Raw genomic sequence first — 21,517 nt, forward strand, 5'->3', positions numbered from 1 at the left:
AAGGTCCTTAATATGAATTAGAATTAACATGCTGGCAATGGCTTTGGATTTCTATTTGAATAATATAGTCCTACATTTCCTTGAAGAGACTGCTGGTAGGATTATGAGGACATCAGAAAAAATGCTGGTGAGGTCTCAGAAGGAATTGTGGAGACCCATGCATAGAGCCTCTGCCATCTTAGAGAAAACATATAGTGTAGTTAGCAAGGTTGCGAAGGGGGCATGCTACATGTGCTTCAGGTGAGGCTTTAAAAGGAAACAACATGCAATTGGACAAAGGAGGAAGGACCATGCTCTTAAATGCAGTGGCAAAGAACTTGTCTAAATTATGTTTACATATTTGGTGGACAGCAGAACTTGTAAGTGATAGACTTGGGTGTTTAGGCGAGAAGATTTATAAGCCAGATCATAAAGAAGCAGCGTGGTTTCTGTTTGCTGCTTACAGTAGAGGGTGGGAGGGAAGAGCGAACTTAAACATGAATCTTGCAAATAAAATCAGAACATAAGGATTTGGAAAATTCTATCATATAAACTAAGGAGGAGCTGCCATGCCCAAGGGGTAGGAGAACAGAGCTTACTGCTGATGAAGGACTAGGGTCACGATGAAGATGGCCTAGGAGAACAGGGCTGCCCAACACTGAGGGTCAACGTTTCATACCAGTGGGCCTAGAAAGTGAAGCCTCCTCCCAGGGCTGAGGTGCCTACACCCAGAATCCAGAGAGCAGGACCAGCCCGCAGAGTCTGGAGGACGCAGCCAGTGCCCACACGATCTTAATGGACAGAGGGCTGTTTCTAAGCCTTGAGAAAGAATTTATTTTGCTGGGTCTTGGATTTGCGTGGTTCCAGTTATTCCTTCTTTCCTTCCGGTTTCTACCATTTGTTCTGTAAATGTCTACCTTGAGCCTGGTCCATCATTGTACTTTGGAGTCGGATCACTTATATTCTAGGTTTCACATGGGAAGGGAAATTTTGCCCCAGGGTGGAGAACACCTGAAGTCTCATTCATATTTGATTAATATGATTCAGAAGTTGATGAATTTGGGACACGGGAGGTAGAAAGTTACAGATTGAACTGCATCCTCCAAAAATATGTGTTGCAAATCCTAATTCCTATATCTGTGATTGTGATCCCATTTGGGAATGATTTTTCTGTATGTTAATTAGGCATGCTTTGAAATGAATTTTGTCCCAGTAGTGTGGTGAATTAGTTTAATATGGCTCTTGTAGACATGGTCTTTCACTCCCACCAAATGACTTTTTCATGATGGGTCTGGGTAAGGGAAGGTGGGGGGAGATACTGATAGAAGTATATGATGCAGCCATGAGTGATTGTTGACAGGGTTCACTGTGATTGTCACCCTGCTGGGTAGAAAGCCAGGCATTGCAAAAACAGGAAAGGGGGATTTTACTACCAGCAGGAGAACCAGGAGTGACGGGTGTCATTTTGGTCTGGAGAGCTCTGTGTATTCAACCTCCTGGACCCAGGAGGCAACTCTGACACCATAGGAGCAGCTGAATGAGGAGCTGGAACGTGAGGCAGACGGACTTCCCAGCCCACAGAGCAAGTGAAGCTGAGCGCCTCGGGCAGAGGCTGGCCTGTGGAGTGGGGTCCCTCCAGCTGGGTTTGCTGACCGCTGAGCTGGAGCTGAGTGCTTTCAGGCTGAAGATTATGGTGGAGTGGCATGTCCTTTGAGCATCTATTGGCAACCCTAAAAGAGTTTTGTAACACAGCCTCGGCAAGGCGGAAGTCAGGGCAAAGGGCAGAGAGAGCCCTGCCTCCAAGCATGGCAGAGAAAAGATCGTCCTAACTGAGTGATGTACCTTGAGCACTTCTGATCTTGGATCATAACCTCTTAACTTCCTAAATAAACCCGTAATTGCGAGTATCATCTGTGAGTTCTGCATGGCTATTGCAATAAATTGTTGAATGCAGCTGAGAAATGGAGTGTGCTGGGTGAAGGGAGACATCGAACAGTATAAGACATGACAAAATAATAATAATTTATAAATTATCAAGGGTTCATGAAGGAGGGGGAAGAGGAGAGGGAGGGGGAAAGCGAGGAGCTGATACCAAGGGCTCAAGGAAAAAGCAAATGTTTGAGAATGATGATGGCAAGAAATGTACAAATGTGCTTGACACAATGGATGGATGGATGGATTGTGAGAAGAGTTGTATGAGCCCCCAATAGAATGATAAAGAAAGAAAAGAGAGAGAGAGAGAGAGAGAAAGAAAGAAAGAAAGAAAGAAAGAAGAGGAAGGAAGGAAGGAAGGAAGGAAGGAAGGAAGGAAGGAAGGAAGGAAGGAAGGAAGGAAGGAAGGAAGGAAAAAGAAGCGTGCATGGGAGAAACGGCTGGTGTCAGAATTGGGAAGGATGGCTGGAGGGTGAGGGTAGGTCTGACCTTAGCCTCATAGAAATTAGCTTTGGGTAATGCTGACGCGGGGTTTGATTTTTTCCTTCCTTCCCCCCTCCGCCTTGTGAAGCTGGAGGAAGTCAGATGTCACCCCCATATCCCTTATCATCTTTCTTTACAGTCTCCCTAAATTATGTATTGTCAGTCCTAACCGCTGTATGTCTGTGGTTATAATTCCATTGAGGAACAGGTCGTCTTTGTTATGTTGGTGACAGGATTAGTGTCGGGTGTTTCTTGAGAGAATTTTCTTGTGATAGCAAAGAGATTAAAGAAGCCAGGAAGAGGCAGAAAGGGAGGTTGAGCGATGCAGCGCCACATGAAGACTGCCCAGGAGCAGAATGAGATAAAGACCTTCCCCCAGAGCCGACGGAGAGAGGAAAACCTTGCTGACATTTTTACTTCTAGCTTCCTAAACTGTAAGAAAGTCAGTTTCTGTTTGTTAACACCGGCTGCTTAAGGCATTCTGTTATAGCAGTGCTAGATTAACCAAGACAAGGCAATTTCAGTGTCGGGTGTATTAAGTCAATCAATTCTTTGAGATATAAAAGAAGCAGAGATCATCGAGCAGCAACACCAACAAGAAAACGAGACTCTGTAAAGAGGCGAAGACTCTCCCCAGAGCCAACACAGAGCGAGAAGAGGACCCCGGGTGGTATAACGGTATATGTCGGCCTGCAATCTCCATGGTTGGCATTTCAAAACCACCAGCAGTTTCTTGGGAGAAAGATGAGGCTTTCTATTTCTGTAAATAGTTACAGCTATTGGAAACACACAGGAGGTCACTACGAGTCAATATTGACTGGATAGCACTGAGCTTTTGATTGGAACAGAGAAAAGAGCCTTCCCCTGGAGGCAGTGCCTGGAATTTGGAGATCTAGCCTCGGAACCCGTGAGAAACACACCTGTGTTTGCTAAAAGCAGCCTGTGTGGCATTTCCACTGTAACAGCACTGGAGAACCAGTAACACCTCACCGCCCAGGAATTGTATTACCAGTGATGCATTTGTTAAAGACACATTCACCTATCGGCACAGGGGTAGTCACCAAAGCATTATTCGTAACTGTGAAAATTATAAAACACCAAAATGCCCATCAGGAAGAGAACCAACTCCAGTAAACAGGTAAAGCAGGAGATTAAAAAAGGTAAGCCTTTACTTACTCACACACACTGAAGATTCTCTGTGTGCTATTGTTCAGTTTTTTACAGTTAAAGAAACACCCAGAACAATGCTCTAAAACCAAACCAAACTGTTGGCTGTAAAGGTACAGATGCATGTCTGTATGCAAATGCACACGGACAGGAGCGGAGAGGTGGCACCAAGTTGGTGGTGAGAGTTCATTGTGGGCAGAGGAGTGTGGTGGAGAGAGAGGCGGTCAAGGGAAATGTTATCTTTATTAATGTTGTTTGTGTGTGTAACAATACTGAATATATTTGAGTATTGTTTATATGATTTAAAATAAAGAGTAATGAAGATACAAAACTATAAATTTTCTAATAGGAATATGAACAGAGTCACGCAGGAACCTGGGGAAATAAGAGATGATTTGATAGCAGTAGTGGCATTTCAACGGGACCGTGATGTTTGAGCAGGATTTTGTCAAGTATTAGTAAGGTGGCAGAGGATTTTATTGTCCAAAGATGTCTGGATCTGCACCAGTAATACTTCCAATCCAACTTGCTCTTCCTTCAAATGGCATTGACATTCTTTCCTGGGGGTGAGCGGGGGCTATGTTCGCTCCTCTTGAACTTGGGCGGGACTCTGTCATTGCCTCGATGACTAGAATGGGTGGCAGGATCACAGCTCGACTTGGACACTATTCAGCTTCTGCCTGGCCCTTCCTTTCACAGGATGCTCCCTCTTGGAAACCAACCGCCACGCTGTGAGGAAGCCCAGACTAGTCTGTGTGGCGAGATCACATGAAGAGGCCCATGTGGAGAGAAGCTGAGACCCCCCCGTGGACAGCCAGCATCAACTGACAGATGTGAATGAAGGAGCCTTTAGATGTTTCCTGCCCCTGGCCTTCGAGTTCTCCAGCTGAGGCCCAGACATACATCACGGAGCAGACAAGCCATCCCCACTGCGTCCTGCCCCAGTTCCCACTCCAGAGAATTTGTGAGGATACGTGGTCGATGTCAGGGAGTTTCGAGGTAAACTGCACAGCCAAACTAACAGGAACAAAGACATTGTGAAGAGAAAAAGCTACACAAGAAGTGGAGTGCAGGTGCCGATTGCCGTGATCGGCCCACAGGGTTGGCTGGGCCCAAACCCTAAAGGTCTTACAGAACACTCTCGGGAGACTGACCACCTCCTAGGGGCAGTGAAGAGCCATTCAGAGAGGTTACACTGGGAAGCGAAATGCTAATGAGTGGATTTTATCGAGAACATTCTGAGACCAGTATTGAAGGAAAAGGTAGAGAGTGAGAAAGACTTCAAGACAGGAAACCCCTCCGGTTAAGGTTGGTTCCAGACAAGTGACCTGGTGGGGTCGTCCCATGGCTCATGCTTTTGGACTTTTTACACTGTGGGGCTGCCCCTTATACTTATTGATAGGAGATCTCCCTGTATTGAAATGCGAGTGTTTAGGGAATGGTAGGGCCCAAAGTGCTCTTCCTTCACACTTTTGGACCTGGATCCATTTGCTTAAAGTGAATTTTAAGATGACAAAGCAAATTGTTTTGTTTTGTTTTTTAAAATGGGGGGTAGGTGGGGGGTAAGCATGCAACTATTATTTGTATCAATGATACCAAGTTCCACGGGGTAAGTACAGCTGGCTAACCACGAGATGGTCAATTCAAACCCAGAGAAATATGAGGCTGTGTGCTCCTGTAAAGCCACGTAGCCTCGGGAGCCCCGATGTTGGGTCACTATGAGCAGGGATGGGCCGCTGCTCTTCATAAGGCTCCCAGCAGCTGGTAATTCCTCAGAAATGGACAGACTGTTCCTTCTTGGTAGTCTGTCCTTCGTCTGGAAGCTCTGCTGCAACCCATGCACTCTGAGGGGCCCTGCTGGTGTTGGGCTCACTAGTAACATCGCTTCCAAGATCACGGCAACACACAAGCCAGCACAGTAAGACAAAAGGACGGGTAAGTGGCGGAAAAGCACAGTTAGAATGTTCCTTAGAAGCAATGATGGTGAGACTTCATCTCATGCATTTTGGACATGTCATCAGGAGAGACCAGTCCTGGGAGAAGGGCATCACGCTTGGTCAAGCGGAGGAGCAGTGAAACAGAGGCAGACCCTGGACAAGATGGACTGACACAGTCGCTGCAATAACGGGCTCAAGCATGACAATTATGGGGACGGCACAGGATCGGGCACTGGTTTGTTCTTTTGTGCACAGGAAGACTGAGTCAACACCAGCTCAACAGCACTTAACACCAGTGAGTTGGAATCAACTTGATGGCAGTGGTGTTTTCCGTTTTGTTTTTGATAGGGCGGGGGAGTATGGAAACATCACCATAAGCCCCCCAATTACATCACTTTGTGCCTGTTAAAATAGTGACCGTGTGAACCACAACGTCCACTATCTGGAGACCAGAAGAATTAGGTGGTGCTCAGCTACCCCGCCACCTCCTCTGATGGAGACTACAGAGACTCCCACACAGAATGGGAGAGAGCTGTCGGAAGCCATTCAAAGTCGTAAAAAGAGCAGACTTGCGGTCTGGGGAGAGGGGTGAAAGCCCCGACACTGCCTTAGACACGCTTCAAATCTGGAACCAGCCCAAGGTGCAGACCGACCCGTCCTATAGAATCTCTACGAGGCAGAATTGGCTCTCTGGCAGGGTGTGTTTGAGTTAGGGTTGCCATGAAGCGGGATCAACTTGAATGCAGTCGATTTTTATAGGAAATTTCCATTGAAAAAAAGGAGGATCAAAAGAAAAGAGGGAGTTAGGGAGAGCAGGTTACTGGAGGGGCGCCATCCTATGCAAGGGGAAGATGGAACTCGAACACCTGTGTGATCGATCAGGGGAAGGACGCGTGAAAGGAAATAGAAGTAACAAGACGTAAGAAGGTGAAGGATCCTCACAAGAATGTTCCGTTCGCTTCAAGGCCTTTCTGCCTTGTGAGAAAAATAAGAAGAGAGTATTGAAAACGGGGCGTTCGGGGAGAAGGGGGATACATGGAGCAGATCGGCAGTGCCTCGATCAGCTCTAAAAGGATCCTGAATAACCATACAGATTTGGGTTTATAGTATACTTCATTGGACATCAGCTCTGTATAATTCAGATGAGCTTTTTTGCTGATGTTAATTACTCAAGAAATGATGGCCCCATTTGTAGGACTCCAGGCTTCTCGAGTTTTCACATTAAAAAAAATCATAATTTAAACTCTGCATCAAAAGAAAGCTAATCAAAACAAGAAAATGAGGAACCCCGATGAGTATTTTGGTGTTTTGTCATTGGTAAAAGATATTAGTTAATACTTTTTTGGAAACGATAAAAAAGAAAACCGCAAACTAAAGAAAAGCCATGGAAACAAACAATCAAATAAGGTAAAGGAGCACGTGTTGGTGGGATTTACCCCTGCGAGTCTCAGCCCTCCTCACCAAAGTGAAATAAGAGGGAACTGTCGCCAGCGTTCGCAAGAGAAGACCGGATGAAAAGCAACCCCTGTCCGGGTTTCTTCGTATTCAGGTTTCGAGCAGACTTCCTAGCGCGTAGTTACCTGAATCCCAGAGGTTACAGACCTCTGCCTCCACATCTGACGTCCTCGCAGCAGAAGGGACCGTGGAAGGGGGTATTGTTGGCAACGGCGGCTTTGGATCGTCATCATAAAATAAGATCAGGTCCTGAGAGAACAAAGAGAGAGCACGAGAGTTGGAAAAATAAAATGTAATCTCCCCGTCTAATTGCTATGGAGACACAATGTGCGTGCGTGTAGTCTAACATTATCATCTCCACATCTTGGTTGGCACAAGTTCCACATAAACTGTCCACCCTCCTGGGGCCCCCAAAGCCGTGGGTAGTCTCCCTTCCTCTGGAAGCGCCCACTCCTTGCTGGAGACACCGCATGGAAATGGGCAGTGATTTCCATGGGACAACGTGCAGGGCACTATCACAGTGCTCAGTTACTGTGCTGCTTTGGTCATGATAACACGGCCTGTGTGTGTGTATCTTTTATTTCAGATTTAGAATTTTTAACATTTTATCATAAAGTTTAAAGGTGACAAGATGATCAAATCATGCAGGCTAAGCAATAATCAACTCATGACCAACGTTGTACCACTTAGATTCCTCCCATATTCTTCCCTGTTTTAGTTGAAAGCCAATTCTAGCTACATCACTGCATGACATGCCTCTAAACGATAAGGCCTTTTAAAGTTCAACAGCAATTATATCGCACCTTCTTCACAATGATTCTTCAAAATCATTCGTGATCCCACACTGCTCAGATCAATTACTCATAAATGTCTAAACAGTTACTCATAAATGTTAAACAGATTTTTCTAAGTTTGTTTGAAGGAGGATCCAAATCCAGTGAGATTGGTTAATAAATAAGTTTTCCTTCTGTGAGCTGGGGATTTAAATATATATATATATATATATATATATATATATATATATATATATATATATATATATATATATAATTAAAATGCTGTTAAAATAGAATTAACATATAGTAAAATATGCAAACCTGAAGTGTTGAACTCAATAACTTTTCACATACCCATATATATCCATGTAACCATATTTCCTTCCACCCAGAAAGTAACCCCAAATCCTTCCCATGTTGATCATATTCCCACAATTTATTTATTCATTCTCTTGCAGACAGACATTTGAGTTGTTTCCACATTTTGGCTTTTATGGATGAAGCTACTACAAACATTCTTATATGAATCTTTTCATAGACAAGTGCACTCATTACTCCTGGGTGTTTACATTGGAGTGAAATTGCTAGGTCATAGGATAGACTTACGCTTAACCTCATTAGAAACAGCAAAGCCATTTTCCAAAGTGACTTTGCCACGTTTTAAAGTAAAATTTTTGGAGATTATTTTAGGCTCATATGTACCTATAAGAATTAATTCAGAGAAATTTTGTACGTCCTTTACCCAAACCTCCACCTGCTCTCCACTCCATGGTAACATCCTACAAAACTACAGCTCAATCACAAGCAGGGTATTAACACCGATACAGTCAAGACACAGAACATTTCCACCACCAAAAGGACCCCCTGTTATTGTCCTGTGGCTGTGCACATGTCCCCTTTCTATCCCTGCCAACCACTAAACTGGTCTCCATTCCTATACTTTGACTTTTCAATGGAATCCTTAGCACGTAGCCTTTGAGGACTGGCTTCCACTCCTCCCCCACCCTCAGCCTGGCAGAGTTCTTTGAGATTCTTTCAAGTCATTGCATGTACTAATCATTTGTTGTTTTCGTTGCTGAGGGGCACCCGCTCTCTTTGGTCTAACCCGTTAAAGGACAGCAAGCTTGCTTTCCGCTGTAGACTATTATGAATCTGTGTGTATAGATTTTTATGTGTGGAAATCAGTTTTCACGTCTCTAGGATAAATGCCCAAGAGTGCCATTGCTGAGTCATATTGTAGTTGCATGTTTAGCTTTGTAAGAAGCAGCCAAATGGTTTTCCAGAATAGCTGTATCATTTTACATTTCCATCAGCAATAGAGGAACGTTTCACAGCTCTGCACCCCCATCAGCATTTGGTGTTGTGACTATTTTCTCCATACCATCCTGATAGGTATATTAGTGATATCTCACTGTGCATTTAAATCACATTATCCTAATGGCTCATTATATTGAACAGCTTTTTATGTGTTTATTTGCCATACATAATTTCTCTCAGGGGACTAGCTTCTTGCCCAGGCTCTAATTGGATGCTTTGTGGTTTTACTGTTGGAATTGGAAACTTCTTTGGATGCTCCAGGTACCAGGTCTTTGTCGGTTGGGTCTTGCAAAGGCTCCCTTGCAGGGTCTAGCTTATCCTTCAAGCCTGTTCGTGGAGACGTTCAAAGAGTGAATGTTTTACACTTTGGTGAAGTTCTTTGCTAATTTTCCTGCTAGGAATTCTGCTTTGGAGTTAAGCCTGAGACTTCTGTGCCTAGTCCTAGATGTTCTCCTATGCTTATAATTGTATGTCATACATTGAAGTGCAAGGTCTATTTGGAGTTAGTTTTTACCTAACGTTTAGGTTGACGTTCATTGGTTTGCCAATAAATCTCCAATTGCCCCAGTATCATTTGTTGAAAAGAGTATCTTCCCTCATGGACGTCCATTTCCTTTGCACTTTTATTAAAACTCAGTTGGGCCTATTTGTTAGGGGCCATTTCTAATTTCCATTTTGTTTTACTGACTTTTCTCAGCTGACAGCACAGGCTCTTGATTACTGTAACCATGCACTCGACTGTGAGATCGGGTGGGGGGACTGCTCCAATTTGATTCTTCTTGTCAAGATGACTCTGGCTAGGTGCTCTTCCTGTAACTTTAGAATAGACTTGTTATCTATACCCACAAAGAGTCATGTTGGGATACTTATAGATTTTGCTTTAAAACTATAGATCAATTAGGAGTGAACTGACCTCTCGGCTATGTTGCGTCTTCCAACCCTGAATGTGGTCTACCTAGTATGTGAGGCTTAGTTGATTTCTTTCATCAGTGTTTAGTGATATGCAACATACAGACACTGTACATGTTTTATTATATTTATACATAAGTAATTCACTTTTAAGAAGCTATGGTAGTGCAGTAGGTTAATTGTTGGCCTGCTAATCACAAGGTTGGTGGTTCAAACCTACCAGCTGCTCCATAGGAGAAAGATTAGGCTGTCTGTCCCATACAGCTTTATAGTCTTGGAAACACTGAGGAGCAGTTCTACTCTGTCCTATGGGATTCACGTCACTGTTGGGGTGTGAGTAGTATTCTGTCTTAATCTCCATTTCTATATGCTTAAAATTAGTGTATAGAAATGTTCATAATGCAATTGCTTGTTGTTTGATCTTGCATCCTGCAACCTTGTTGAATCCAACTAGCGATAGTTGTGGGATTTTCTACAATCATGCCTTCAAATAATCATCGATACAAGTAAAAACAATTTTATATCTTTCTGATTTAGAATATCTTCTCTTGCCTTTTTATGGTGGCAAGAACTTGCAAAACAATAATCCTCACAACAGAACCTATAGTTAATATCATGCAAAATGGAGAAAAGATTGAAGTTGTCCGAGACTTTTCCTTGCTTGGATCCACAATCAGTTCAATGGAAGCCACCACAGCAGATCAAACGATGCGCTGCATTCGGTGAATCTGTTGCACCAGGGATCTTTCAAGTGTTGAAAAGCAAGGCTGTCACTCTGAGGACTCTGACCAAGTCATGGTACTTTCCGTCACCGCATGTGCATGTGAAAGTTGGACACTGAATAAGGACGGCTGAAGAAGAACCAATGCACTTGAATTATGGTGCTGGTGAAGAACACTGAACCACCACGGGCTGCAAAGGAACGAGTAGAAGTACAGCCACAATGTTTCTTAGCGGCAAGGATGGCGAGGCTTTGTTTCGCCTACTTTGGACACGGTAAAGTAGAGGGCCCTCAACAAGATGAGTTGGCACGGTGCCTGCAGTAATGGGCTCAGCCACAGGCACACTTGTGAGGGTGGTGCGGGACTGGGTGTGTCTTGCTCTGCTGTGCATACAATCGCCATGAGTCAGAATTCACTCCATGGCACATCGAATGACAGTGCCCTGCCTGTCTCCACCAACCTCGCATCCGCACGAGTCTGCATCCACCAGCCTGTGATCTTCCTGCTTCCTGTTTCACCTCTGTGTGTCGTCAGCCTGCAGTTATGTGAGTCGGAAGAGGGTTCCGGCTTGCATCGGACTCATGGATTGAGTTGAACTGGCTGGGGTGTCTACTTGATATAAGATTACTTCTGGATATAAAGCTCTTCCTTGTACATAGATGAGTGTGAGCAAATTTGTTTCTCTGGACAACCCAGTCCAGCGCACTAACAAAGACAACTAAGTCTTCCAACAATATGGTTCACATTTCAGTTATTCCAGACGAGTACAGAACATTAACATCACTGCTAATTGTTCAATCCACAATCACTAAATAAGTAATGGAAACACACCTTAGTTAGTACCATTGAGTCCAGTCCTTCCTGGAGTATCTGATAGGATGGAACAGAACTGCCCCTTTGGGCGTCTGGGCTGAAATGTTTGGGTTTCCAAGGTTGTACATCTTTATGGGAGAAGAAAGCCCTGTTTTCTCCTGTGGAGTGGCTGCTGGATTTATATTACTAAGTTTGCAGTCAGCAGAGGAACATAGAACCCACTGCACCACCAGGAAGACTGAAGAAGAGTCAAGGCATTTGAATTGTGCTGGCGAAAAGTAGTGAAAGAACCATGAACTGCAAAAGAACCAACAAATCTGTCCTGGAAAAGTACAGCCAGAATGCTCTTTAGGAGAAAGGAGGGCAAGCCTGGCTCATGTTCTTTGCGATGTTATCAGAGAGACAAGTCCCTGGAAGAGGACAGCGGGCTTGGTAGAGTAGAAGGTCAGAGGGAGAAATCTCCAAGGACATGAACTGACGCAGTGGCTGCAACTATGGGTTCCGACAGAAGAACAATTGTGAGGACGGGGTGCAGAACCGAGCAGTGCTTCTTTCTGTTGTACTTTGGGTCCTCTGTGAGTTGAATTCGACTCACACGCACCGACAACAACCATCGCCAATAGCCCATCATCCCATGTCTCTCAAAGCCTGTTGGTGAATTTCTCAGTATGTATCTGCAATCCAGTGTACACACTGTGTACACACAGACAGAAGAGTTTTTGTTGCCTCACTGTTTCCCAGCGGTAAACCCAAGTGACATTTTATGAAGGTAAACTGGCAACTGGCCAACAAGCTGAAGATAAGCAAAGGCATGGCAAGTGATGATGTTGGAATGATTTATGAATCCAATGTAAATGGAGCTAGAGAAAATAGTTGGCTCTGGAAATGTTAACCATCCTGCCGTTCCATCGTAGCTGTGCATCGAGAGGAACTTGTTGTTGTTAGGGGCCATCGAGTTGCCTTCGACTCACAGCAACCCCATGCACGACTGAACGAAACACTGCTTGGTCCTGTGCCCTCCTCAGTTATTTCTATGGCCGAGTCCATTGTTGTGAGCACTGTCATCCATCTTGCTAAGGGAAGTTCTCTGGTCTGCTGGCCTCTACTTCACCAAACATGACATCCTTCTCCGGGGATTGGTCTCTCCCGAAGAACTCAGCAAAGACAACTTTATTAACATACATTTTAGAAGTGATTGTGAGGAAGAGGACGGAGTTATCCCAGAAGAAATGATCCAGCAAAAATGTTCACATTAAAAGATCTTTCCGAATCCTCATCCAGTGGATTATAAAATGGTAGACCCCTATGGAAAGTACCAGGGCACTTCCTTAAAAAGCTAGACGCAGGAATCCCTTAGGAGCCAGTAACCCCACCCTTGAGTATATACCCGGAGATCTAGTAGCAATGATACAAATAGACATCTGCACACGACGCTCATTGAAGCCTACTGACAATGCTCATTGAAGCCTACTGACAATAGCAAACAAATGGAAACAACCTAAGAGGTGTTCCTTAACACATGAATGGACAAGCAAATTTTGGCGCATAACCACAATGGAATATTACGCAACCAAAAAGAACAATGATGCGTCCTTGAAACGTCTTACAAAGTAGATGAAATCTGTATTATCCTACAAATACTAGTTAATCACTAAAGGTCCAATATTGTGTGGTCATACTTTATAAGAAAACAACAATAGATGTTTAGACAGAGACCAATGCCTATTTGGGTCACCAGTCATGGGGTGGGGGCTGAGGGGAAGCACTAACTAGATAGTAGACATTTCGTCTGGTGATGAGAAGGGTGAAGAGACACAGCTCAACCAAGTTAAATAATGTCACCAAAAATACATCAGAAAAGATGATATCTTTGGTAAAGAATATAACAGTAAAAATTTTACAACGATGCCACTAACTAAAAACTATGTGTACAGTTACACACACACACTCACACACACAGACACACACACACACACTCACACACACACTCACACACACAGACACACACACACTCACACAGACACACACACAGACACACAGACACACACACTCACACACTCACACACACACTCACAGACACACACTCACAGACACACACACTCACACACAGACACACACACACTCACACACACAGACACACACTCACACACACTCACACACACAGACACACACACACTCACACAGACACACACACACTCACACAGACACACACTCACACAGACACACACACACAGACACACAGACACACACACTCACACACACACACTCACAGACACACACACACTCACACACACACACACTCACACACACACTCACACACACACACACACACACACACACACACACCCCAAAAAACCCAAACTTGCTGCCATGGTGTCAATACTAACTCACAGTGGCCCTAGAGGACAGAGTAGAACTGACTGAGTTTCTAATGGAGTAGAAAGCTCTGTGTTTCTCCCAAGGAGAAAGACTGGTGGTGTTGAACTGCTAACCTTGCAGTTAGCAACCCAATGTGTAACTATAAATATAGTTATATATAAATATATGTGCATGTAGCCATGTAAAATATGAGTATATGTGAGTGTACATAGTATCTATAGGCATATCTCCATATAGATATGTGTGTGCATGCATTTTCATATATATATATATATATAATAAAACACTTAGGAGACATGGGTATGGATACTTTTTAGACATAACTAAACACCTCAAGAGAGTGGTTTTCTGGCTTGAAGACATAGTTCCAGGGGACAACTCAGATAACTACATAACATGGTTCATACAGTGCAGGTTCTATATTCCAAAAGGCGCGTGGTGTCTGGGGTACTAAAAGCCTGGGAGCACCCTCAGAGACTTGGGAAGGGGTGTCTTTGTTACATGAATGGGGCGGGATCCAGGTAGGGTACATCTTGAGTCATCTCTCCTGAAATTTCAGAGTGTAAACAATTAAAGAGAGTAACCAAGCAACTCAGCAAGCAGAGACCGGCGGAGGAGAGAGCCCAAATCACAGGAAGAATGGGCAGGAACAGAAGCCCACAGACAAGGGCCTTTCCCAGACCTCCCAGGGGAACAGCCTGCTTTACTCGAGAGCGGGTGCCCTGAATTCAGAAGCCCGCCCTCCTGCACTGCTTGTTAAAGTGACCCGCGTGTGGCATGTCTGTAATCGGAGCAGAGAACCATGCAGAATTGACTGAGGCGCTCTTCAAAATGACTACCATGTGGAGGTGGTTCTGGAAGGGGGTGAGTGATGGTGGAGAATGGAAGAGTAAAATAGTTAAAGCTTAAATTACCTTGAAAAGACTATGGGTAGAATTATGGGCGTCAAAGGCCATGCTGGAAAAGGCTCCGAAAAAGTGAGCCCTGAAGGCGGTCTTAGCTAACATACACGGTGCCAGAAAGAGAAAGCTGCTGGAAAGGTAAACGGTAAGTAAGTGTGCTCCTTGTGCAGAAGACCCTCAACAATAGGGATCGACCCAGTGGGACCACAGCGGGCTCAAACAGCGATGGCTGTGAAGCTGGCACAGCACTGGGCCGTGTTTCCTTCTGCTACCTCTAAGCTCGCTAGGAGTCAGACCAACTGGACAGCCCTTCACAACAGATAAGCTGAACTATTGTTGGATTGTAAGAAGGCTTCAGGAGACGTTTCTGGTTTAAATATCCTGTCAGGGCAATGAGTTGGGGGTTCATCAGCTTCCGTGGCTCCAGAATGTCTGGAGTCCTGAAAGTTGGAAATTCTGTTCTACAATTTCTTCCTTTTGATCAGGATTCTTTTATAGAATCATTGAATTAAAAGTCTGGTAATGGCACTATCTAATTGTGATCTCAAGGCAAAAGAGCAGTTATTCATGGAGATTAGACACACATTCTAGTTTCTCTTTCTATACCTGATTCACAGAAGCCTGGGTGGTATCGTGGGTTACGCACTGGGCTGCTAACAACAAGGTCAGCAGGTTGAAGCCACCAAGCCACTCCATCGGAGAAAGAGGAGGCTTTCTAGTCCTATGAAGACTTACAGTCTTAAAAACCTGCAGGGCCAGTTCTACCCTGTCCTGTGGTCACTATGAGCCAGAATCCACTAGATGGTCATGAGTTTGCTTTGTCGATTATGTACTTGATTCTCATTTTGCCTCTGTTGTTCCAAGCAACCAGTTGTGATCAGATGGCTGTTCACACGTGTTTTAAGGCCACATGCAGGCACCACACAACAAATCAGGAGGTAGAATACAATTAACTGGATGTCTCATGAAACCATGAGCACAACTCCACAAAGCACGCACCACACCCCAAGCAGCGTTTGGTTGTACACAAGCAGCCTCGGCAGCCACTGGTTTGGTCATTGTTACAAATCTTGTTAAGTTTTTTACAAAGAAAAGAAGTCCATTCAGTAGGGTTTTAATGTTTTAAATGACAACATACTGCCTAAATAGCAGTTTTATGATTTGTCATTTCTCGCTATTATTACAACGGACGGTACAAGAATTTGTAACAGTTTTACAAAAAGAGAGAGATATTTTAGGATTACAGAGAAGCAGATTGCTACCGATTGGGGAGGGAGTGTTCTGCATGGTCTGGGCTCACACCGCCGTTCTCACAGTCCTGCGCACTGTGCCGAGTGAGGGCTGTCTGTGTTTGATGTTTAAGTGCATTCCCTTGTAGTTGCTATCCTTACGGATGCTTCAATTGCCCCATCTTTGGTCAATGTAAACTTGAAACGGGACTCAGTTCTTCTGACATACGTGGCGTCGTGTTCTCTGAGAGCTTCCTGGATAGGCTATAATAAGATGTTCGGGTCATCGGGTCTAGTTGCTATCTCGGACATTCCTCCCCGGGAACCCTGGTCCTTCCTGAGAGAAATGGTGCTTGGAAAGCACAGTGTGAACAGGTTTTGCCACTGGACTAGTCGTGTCTCAGTCTTTTCAGAGAGCAAAGGAAAAAGCACTGCAGGTAAACTTCATTATGAGCCCATACCCATCTACTTCCAGGTCAGTTTAGGTCCACAGGGTTCCGACTTAAATGTTTCCCATCTTCCATATGGCCTTTCCCCATGCTGAGACTCCTAGTTCTCAAGGTCATCAGAGATGAAAGAAACAGTCACATGGTAATCACCTGATTCAGCCCCTTTTATACACACAACTGTCTCAGAGCCAAAATACCAACATCTCAAAGCTAAGACACCAGCTGCATACAAGATACAATTGCTTTGCTTTATTGTATATTCTTAGGAATTACCTGAACTTTGTTTTGTAATTATGCAAAATATTTCCAATTTTCCGATGACAAATCTAAGCGCATGGTGGCACGGTGGGCTAACCATTGGGCTGCTGACTGAAAGACTGGCAGTTCGAACCCGCCCGCTGCTCTAAGAAGGGAAGATGAGGCTGCTGTTGATTTATCACCATGGAGCCCCTACACCATCCTGCAGGACCGCTACTGGTGGGAATGAGTTGGCAGCGGGTATAGAAATGACAAATCTACAATAAACAAGGTATATGTCCAAAGAAATCTTACTTCTATCATTCATTTTCACCGTATTCCTTTTCTGCTTTTATGGGTAATCTGGTTTTTGTTTGCTTGTTTGAATTTGGTTTATCTTTATGTATTAGTGGTTTAGTATAAACAGATAGACAATCATAGCATGGGCCCACACATAAAGAAGAAATTATCAGCCCAATGATAATTGGGCTTCTGGGCTGAGATTCTGATAGACAGTTGGTGAGGTGTAATGTAAGTCTTGGTAGGGCAATTTAAAGATATTTTTCAAAATTGTAAATAAATACAACCTCTCCATATAATCCCATTCCTTGGAGATCCAAAATTCACGGCCATCGAGTCGATGGTGACTCATAGCAACCCCCTGTGGGCTTCCAAGACCGTAACTGTTTATAGGAGTAGAAAGTCCCATCTTTCCCCTGTGGAGCTGCTAGTCATTTCGAACTGCTGACCATGGGGATCACAGCCGTGGACGTTACATAATCTGGTGTCAATTTGTGAAGGGGAGGAGTTTAACCTGCGGATCAGGTCGCACCTTAGTGACCTCATTTGGAGGCGCTAAGGAGATAAACAGCTCGCTGGAGGTGGGACACACGCTCACTCCCTGGGAGACATCCCTGAAGACGAACCTGATGAAGCTACACTGATGCAGCCAGAGCCCTGGAGCTGGAGGAGCCACGTGGAGACCACGCTAGGGCTAAGATGCTTCCACCGCCACTGGATCCACAAGACTTTCCACCCACTGACCTGTGATCTTCCTGCACTCAGCATCATTGCATGTGTTGCGTGAGTCTGAAGAGGAATTTACAGACTGGTACTAGACATATGGGTTAATATTGGACTTATGTACTTGAGCTGGTTTGGGCTGGGATGTTTTCTCAATATTCAATTGCTCTTGTATAGAAAGTTCTTTCTTATACACATATGAGTCTCCCTGGATTTGTTTCTCTAGTTTACCCGGACTAACACAATAGCCCAACACTATAACCAATATATACATATGTATAATATATATATTCTATATACAAATATGTATACACACATACATGTGTAAATATATGTATATATGATTATTATTACAACACTGATTTAAATAGACCCCAATCCCTACATCGTTATCAATAAGGAATGGTTAAATGAATTAAGTAAGATTCCTACGTCAAGTCTGCAGCAAGGCGACATGTACTGACATAGAAATAGCTTCATAATATAGTGTTTGATGTTTTTGTCCCCAGTACCACAAATTATGCAGTCGAGTTTCCCATGTTTGGGGAGATCACAGGGGTCAGCACACCCAGAGTGCAATGGATAAGCCTCGCCCTGGGGAAACCACCTTCGTGCTCATGGTCTCTCCCCTGCCAGGTAATATATTGTTTGATTTTTTTCAGCATATTTTACAACAATATAAAATGAATGATTCCATTTATTATCTAGGAGAATGTCTAAGGCATAAAGAATAAAGCATGCTGCAGAGTGATAAATATTGAATGATTCTATTTAGATAAAAGAAATGAGTGAGCATAAAAATTTTCCAGAAAAACTTTAAAAAGTGAAAACTTAACAACAGTTGCCTCTGAGAAAAAGGACCAAAGGAGACTAGAGGAATAAAAGGAAACGTTGATGGTCATTTTTCACTCACTTATACAGGGTAGGAACCTGGTGGAGTAATGAGTTAGGCGTTGGGCTGCTAACTGCATGCTTAGCAGTTCAAATCCAGCCACTCCTTGGGAGAAAGACGGGGCTTTCTACTTCTGTAAAGAGTTACTGTCTGAGAAGCCTACAGGCGGAGTTCTACTGTGACTTACAGGGTGTCTGTGAGACAGAATCGACTAAATGACTGTGAATTTCATTTAAGAAAGTTAAAAAAATAGTATTGCTAGAAAATAATAGAACCCATTATTAAAGAAAAAATATCAAAACGTAAAGCTATTCTTTCTCAACATTGGGATCGACACACTTCAGAAGGTGGTGTCTCCATCTCGCTTACCCGTCCCTGAAGAATCATGCATTCTTGCATATAAGAGGGGGTACACCCCAATTCCTCCCCCAAATCCATATATTTAAATTATTTTCCAAAACAACTTTATCACCTTCAAAGTACTCTCCATTACACTTAATACATTTGTCAAATCTGTGATTCCATTCTTAGAAACATTTTCAAACTCATCTGATTGGATGGCTGACAGCACCTCCCCTGTCTTTTTCCTCACCTCTTCTACTTCATCCAATTGCTGTCCTTCATGTCCCTCTTCATTCGCGGAAACAAAAAGAAGTCACACGGCGCAAGGTCACGTAAGGTGTGTAGAGCAAGAGAAGCATGCTGTTTTTTGCTAAAAACTGGTGCACTGAGATGGCTGTGTGAGCAGGTGCATTGTCGTGGTGGCAAAAACCAGTCCCCTGTCCCACAAATCAGGCCATTTTTTGTTGCACACTGTTACCCAATCTTTTCAGAACCTCTAAACCAGTGGTTCTCAACCTTCCTAATGCCTCAACCTTTTAATTCTGTTCCTCATGTGGTGGTGACCCCCAACCATAAAATTATTTTCATTGCTACTTCATAACTATAATTTTGCTACTGTTTTGAATTGGAATGTAAATATCTGATATGCAAGATGTGTTTTCATTGTTACAAATTGAATATAATTAAACATAATTAAAGCATAGTGATTAATGACAAAATAATATGTAGTTATAGATTGTGAAATATTTGTGTTTTCCAGTGGTCATGGCAACCCCTGTGAAAGGGTCGTTTGACCCCCAAAGGGGTCACGACCCACAGCTTGAGAACTGCTGCTATAAATAGAAAGCTTGATTAACAGTCTGACCTGGTGGAATGAACTCCAAATGCACTACACAGCTGACCTTTTCATCCGTTAAGGAAGTTAACAGACATCCAGAAAGAGGCTTGTCGTCAATTGACATTTCACCTTTTTTGAAACTAGAAAATCACGCATACAGTTTTTCCCATAGCACTGTCCCTTGGGCAAGCTGTGTTCAACATCACAAGAGTCTCTGGGGTGTTTTTTCTCAGCAGGAAACAAAACTTCACTGCTACACACTGTCCTCTTAAATCGGCCATCACAAAACTGAGGTTCAAGTGAAACTACTTTTTACAAAAAAAAAATTAAAATTCACTGTTCGCCTGGGGCGGGGTAGGGGGCGCCTACTTTTTCTGTTTGGGGGAGGGGTACCCCCTCATACAGTATGTGAAGACGCAGTTGTGAATCCCTTGAGGGACTCAAATCTTACTCCTGTTCAGTGCTCCTTGGAGAGCAAAAAGAAGTGGGAATGCGCCAAGGTCAGGGTTGTGGGAACGTTTCCCGATGAAGGTTCTCATAAGACGGCCCTCGTGCACTTGGAGCAGCGCAGGTGCATGGTTGTGATGGAAGATCATTCCTTGGCACACCTTTCCTGGCCTTTTCCACATCCATGGAATTGTTCAAATTTGCTTAAAATGTCTCCAGAGTAAGTTCCTGGGATCGTCTGGTGTCCTTCAGGAAAATCTGTCAGAATTGCCCCTTTGATGGCCCCAGAATCAGTCTTTTTTTTAAATGAACCAAGAAATGAACATCTGAGCGCCTCAACAATTGAAGGAACCGTGGCTGAAGTCCAGACACTGGTGCGAGAAGTGAGCGGTGTTGAAGGTGCATCTCACCTGGCTCCACATTTTCAATTGTAAGAGAGTATCTTGGTCTCAACAAGTTCCTGGCTCTACAGGTGTCTGGGGCGCTGCAGACAGATCAGCTAGCTCCAAGAGCTCATCTTCCCGCCAGCCTTCTTAAAGCAAGATTGAAATGAATGAAGACAATCTGGGGGAAAGACTCTTGGCTAAGGAAAATCTTTAAGGCACCAACACAATGCAGAGAGCCTGTGTCTTCTGAGGGAATCGGCTGGGCCTGCTCCGTTCAAGGCAGGCCCAGGAAACAAAGGAGGACTGGGATCAGTGATGTCACAGTGAAGGGATGGTAAGCCATGAGATGACACGAAATGTGTGTGCATTGTCTGGTGTAAAACTGCAAACTTCACCTGCAGTTAAATGAATAGAATAAAAGTGCACACCTAAAAATTAAAAAAGAATTTCTATGCATAAAGCAATGATGCAGCAAAGAAATGATGAATCGACATAATTAAAATGATGATAATTTCCATCGCTCTAATAACTCTGATGAGCTCCAATTTTTGCAAATATAATCAATGATATGCTAATGAGCCTAAGGATACAAATGTTATACCCCTCACTGAGCCAAATAATAAATATTTATCTTCTTTCACAAGCACTTTAGTCATTCACAACTCAATGGAAGGTTTGGGTCAGCTTTAATTTTATGTGGATCATTTCAGAGCATCCCTATCTGTTGCTATGGAAACAACTGCCACCAAAGAAGTCACAGCCTTATTGTTGACTGTTCTCCAACAGGAAAATATGAAGATCTGTTGAGGTGCTGTAAAGCTACGAATAGTTTTATTTATTGGAAGCTTAATAATAAAAAATTCTGAACCGTATCCAGAAAGGAGACAAAGCCACACCAGAGTG

At 43.7% G+C, this 21,517-nt stretch overlaps 1 protein-coding gene and 1 pseudogene across 1 annotated transcript in view; both read right to left on the reverse strand.

Moving 5' to 3' along the window:
* The window catches only part of ENTHD1 (ENTH domain containing 1), a 177,883-nt gene that overhangs the window by 101,185 nt on the left and 55,181 nt on the right, over positions 1 to 21,517 (reverse strand). Inside the window, exon 4 of the mRNA XM_075552620.1 lies at positions 7,079 to 7,202. Coding sequence (XP_075408735.1) covers positions 7,079 to 7,202 — 124 coding nt within the window. The remainder of the gene's footprint in view (positions 1 to 7,078; positions 7,203 to 21,517) is intronic.
* Positions 18,174 to 18,352, reverse strand: LOC142451933 (U1 spliceosomal RNA; annotated as a pseudogene).

Source organism: Tenrec ecaudatus, chromosome 6, assembly GCF_050624435.1.
Source record: "Tenrec ecaudatus isolate mTenEca1 chromosome 6, mTenEca1.hap1, whole genome shotgun sequence".
NCBI lineage: Eukaryota > Metazoa > Chordata > Mammalia > Afrosoricida > Tenrecidae > Tenrec > Tenrec ecaudatus.